This window comes from Tupaia chinensis, unplaced genomic scaffold, assembly GCF_000334495.1.
Source record: "Tupaia chinensis unplaced genomic scaffold, TupChi_1.0 Scaffold000274_1, whole genome shotgun sequence".
Classification (NCBI taxonomy): domain Eukaryota; kingdom Metazoa; phylum Chordata; class Mammalia; order Scandentia; family Tupaiidae; genus Tupaia; species Tupaia belangeri.
Window position 1 is genome coordinate 2,364,463 of NW_006159756.1, and position 3,138 is coordinate 2,367,600.

A 3,138-nucleotide genomic window follows, 5' to 3' on the forward strand; every position below is an offset into this window, starting at 1 on the left:
CCGGCCTTGAGTGCTGCTGGGCCGGCCCCGGGCACCCTCTGCTCGCACGGAGGGGCGGCTTTCAGACACGTTAGCGGCGGGTTTGAGGCTGGCGCGCGCGTGAAGAGCTGGAGCTGGGATTTAGGGGCCTGGGGGACCCCACTGCCAAGTCCTCTTCCTGAGGAGGGTCTGACAGGTTCTTTCAGCAGCAATGGTGACGAATGTGACAGTCTGTAAACTGCGAAGTGCAGTCATGTAGGTGTCGGGGGGCCTTCCCGGCTCTGCAGCAGCCCCTTCCCCTGTCCTGGGCTGCCTCTGCTGTGGCAGTCAGGCCACGTCTGGCTCTGACCAGGCATTGCCAGGTACCCAGGACACAGAGGTGACCAGGTAGCCCTTGCCCTCTTGGAGTTTTAATAGAGAAGGGGACAGTGCAGTGAGTGATGTGGGAGGGCCAGGAGGACTTCCTGGAGGAATCAGCACCCAGGTTGGTACTGGCAGGGTGAGTAAGGATTAGGCAACAGTAAGTGGCCAGGCCTGTGGGGTTCCTGGGCCATGCCTGGCTCTACGGGGCCCCATCTGACATGGACTGAACGTGCCTGACCCGGGCCGTCTCCCGTGGTGCCCACATCTGATTAGGCTGGCCTTGGTCTCCTCCAGGGAGTGCCGCGTCTTGCTCTCACTGGGCTGCCCGGAGCCAAGCTGTGCTGCGTCCCCCTCGAGCCCTGCAGGCCTGACCCCCACCGGGCCCTGTTCTCCGTGTTGGTCCTGCAGGGGAGCAAAACTGAAGGCCCCCAGCTTCACGCTGGCCACCATCAAGGGGGACGAGTACACCTTCACGTCCAGCAATGCCGAGGACATCCGTGACCTGGTGGTCACCTTCCTTGAGGGGCTCCGGAAGAGGTCGAAGTACGTGGTGGCCTTGCAGGATAACCCCAACCCTGGTGAGTGGCTGCCAGCCTGGGCCAGCAGGTGTTGGGGTGCAGGCAGGCTCTGACTGTGGCCTCGGCATTAAAGGCATTCAGGGCTGCCATGCTTGGTGGCCACCTTCCCCCGACACTGGACCATGTGGCAGACCCCGTGCCTCCCACCTCGCCCTCCCACGCTCTGTCTTGCAGACTTCACTCCTGTCACCATCTCCAGGTTAGGGCAGGGTTCCCCTCTGTGTCCCCCATGTGCCCACCCACTGTCCCATGACACCAGCAGTAACACATCCCCTGGGCCACTGAGGCTCTGGGCACAGCAAGGAAAAGACAGCGATGACCCGGACCTCACCCTGCCCGGGGAGGAGGCAGGAGACCAGGGGCTGGGGGTGGAGCTGACCAGGGACGCCTGGGGCTGCGAAGCTGGGAGCTCAGGGCTCAGGAGGAAGCATGTGGCCAGAGAATAGGGTGTGGACGGAGCACGGAGGCAGGAGCCCGCCTGTCCTGTCTGAGAACCTGAGTTTCCCGTGGGGGGTGAGGGAGGAGGGACAGGAGTCGGGAGGCCCACTCAAAACAGGCCTTGGGGATGGGCTTTCTCCTAGGGCGGTGGGGAGCCATGCCGTGGCCCCATCTGGTGGTGGTGGCTGTGACAGGGTGGAGGGAGGATGGAGGGAGGCAGACTGAGTGGCACAGGGCCTTGGACCCTGGGCGGAAGTCGTGGCTGAGATCATCAGCCAGTCTCTGTCTGCCCCGGGGGCAGCGGGCGAGGAGTCAGGCTTCCTCAGCTTTGCCAAGGGGGACCTCATCGTCTTGGACCGCGACACGGGCGAGCAGGTCATGACCTCGGGCTGGGCCAATGGCATCAATGAGCGGACCAAGCAGCGCGGGGACTTCCCCACCGACTGTGTGTACGTCATGCCCACGGCCACCATGCCACCACGGGAGATCGTGGTACGTGGCCCGACCCTCGTGGTTCTCTGCCCATGACCCAGGGCGGGACGGGGCGACAGGAAGGTTAATGGCCTGCAGCTTTGGGGAAACAATCCGGGGGTCTTAGGGACGTGAACTGACAGCTGGGGGGCCGAGAATCTGCAGGCGGGGTGGGAGGAGAGGGCCGCGAGGGCGCTGGGAAGGGGCATCTGGTGGCTCGGCTGAGGTGGGAGCCCACGGGTGCCCAGGCAGTTCCCATGGGCCCCTCCCTGTCCGGGCTCTCTGAGTGACCCAGCCTGGGCCAGAGGCGGCACCCCCAAGGAGGTCGAGCCAGGGCGACAGAGGTGGCAGGGGTGGCCGGGGGTCTGAGGGAAGGGGGCCGTCCACCGACTCCCAGCTGGGCTAGAAGGCCCTGGCTTTGCCCTGTGCTCCTAGCAGCCTCCAGCGGGAGCCGATCCAAACCCCCGTCTCTCGGCCTAGGCCCTGGTCACCATGACCCCCGACCAGAGGCAGGACGTCGTTCGGCTCCTGCAGCTGCGAACGGCAGAGCCCGAGGTGCGCGCCAAGCCCTACACACTGGAGGAGTTCTCCTACGACTACTTCAGGTGCCAGCCCCGCTGGGCAGGGCTTCACTGTGGGCAGGCCGCTTCTGTGTGCACATCCCCGCTGTGGGCACATCCCTGCTGTGGGCAGGGCCCCGCTGTGGGTAGAGTCTCTGCTGTGGCAGGACCCCTCTGTGTGCACATCCTCTCTGTGGGCAGGGCCCCGCTGTGGGAAGGGCCTGGGCCGCAGGATGAGGAGGCGGGCTCTGTCCTGGGGGTGGGCCATCATGCGCCATCACACCTTGTCCTTCCTGCCCACGCCCACCCAGACAGGTCCCTACCCACGCTCACGGGCCGGAGGGCAGACAGGTGGGGGAGCAGGCAGCTGTGACTCTGTGCCCCACAGTGGGTTAAGGACAGAAGACGGGCTTCCTAGAGGAGGCAGCATCTGCACCGAGCTCTGCAGGGTGATCCGGGGCAGGCAGTAGAGCCCTCTCGCTCAGAGTAGTCTGTGCCTGGTGACCCACGGTCGCACCATTTACGGGTGTGGTGTGCTATACACAATCACAGTGCGGGACAACCCAGTGAGGGTGACTGCCATGACAATCAGCACTTCCTTATGGCGACAACATTCAGACCCCTGTCCCCTCGCTTCTGGCGCCTTTGAAATGCACTGTGGGTTATTGTTAACCGCGGTCGCCCTGCCGTGCATGAGCCCGGAACCCACTCCTCCCTGTCACCGTAACTTCCCACCCCCTGACCTCGCC

The 3,138-nt window shown here is 64.7% G+C and overlaps 1 protein-coding gene across 1 annotated transcript in view; it reads left to right on the plus strand.

Moving 5' to 3' along the window:
• Nucleotides 1-3,138, plus strand: part of MYO7A (myosin VIIA) — a 106,216-nt gene that overhangs the window by 88,637 nt on the left and 14,441 nt on the right. Inside the window, exons 36-38 of the mRNA XM_006149970.3 lie at nucleotides 751-920; nucleotides 1,660-1,850; nucleotides 2,310-2,434. Coding sequence (XP_006150032.1) covers nucleotides 751-920; nucleotides 1,660-1,850; nucleotides 2,310-2,434 — 486 coding nt within the window. The remainder of the gene's footprint in view (nucleotides 1-750; nucleotides 921-1,659; nucleotides 1,851-2,309; nucleotides 2,435-3,138) is intronic.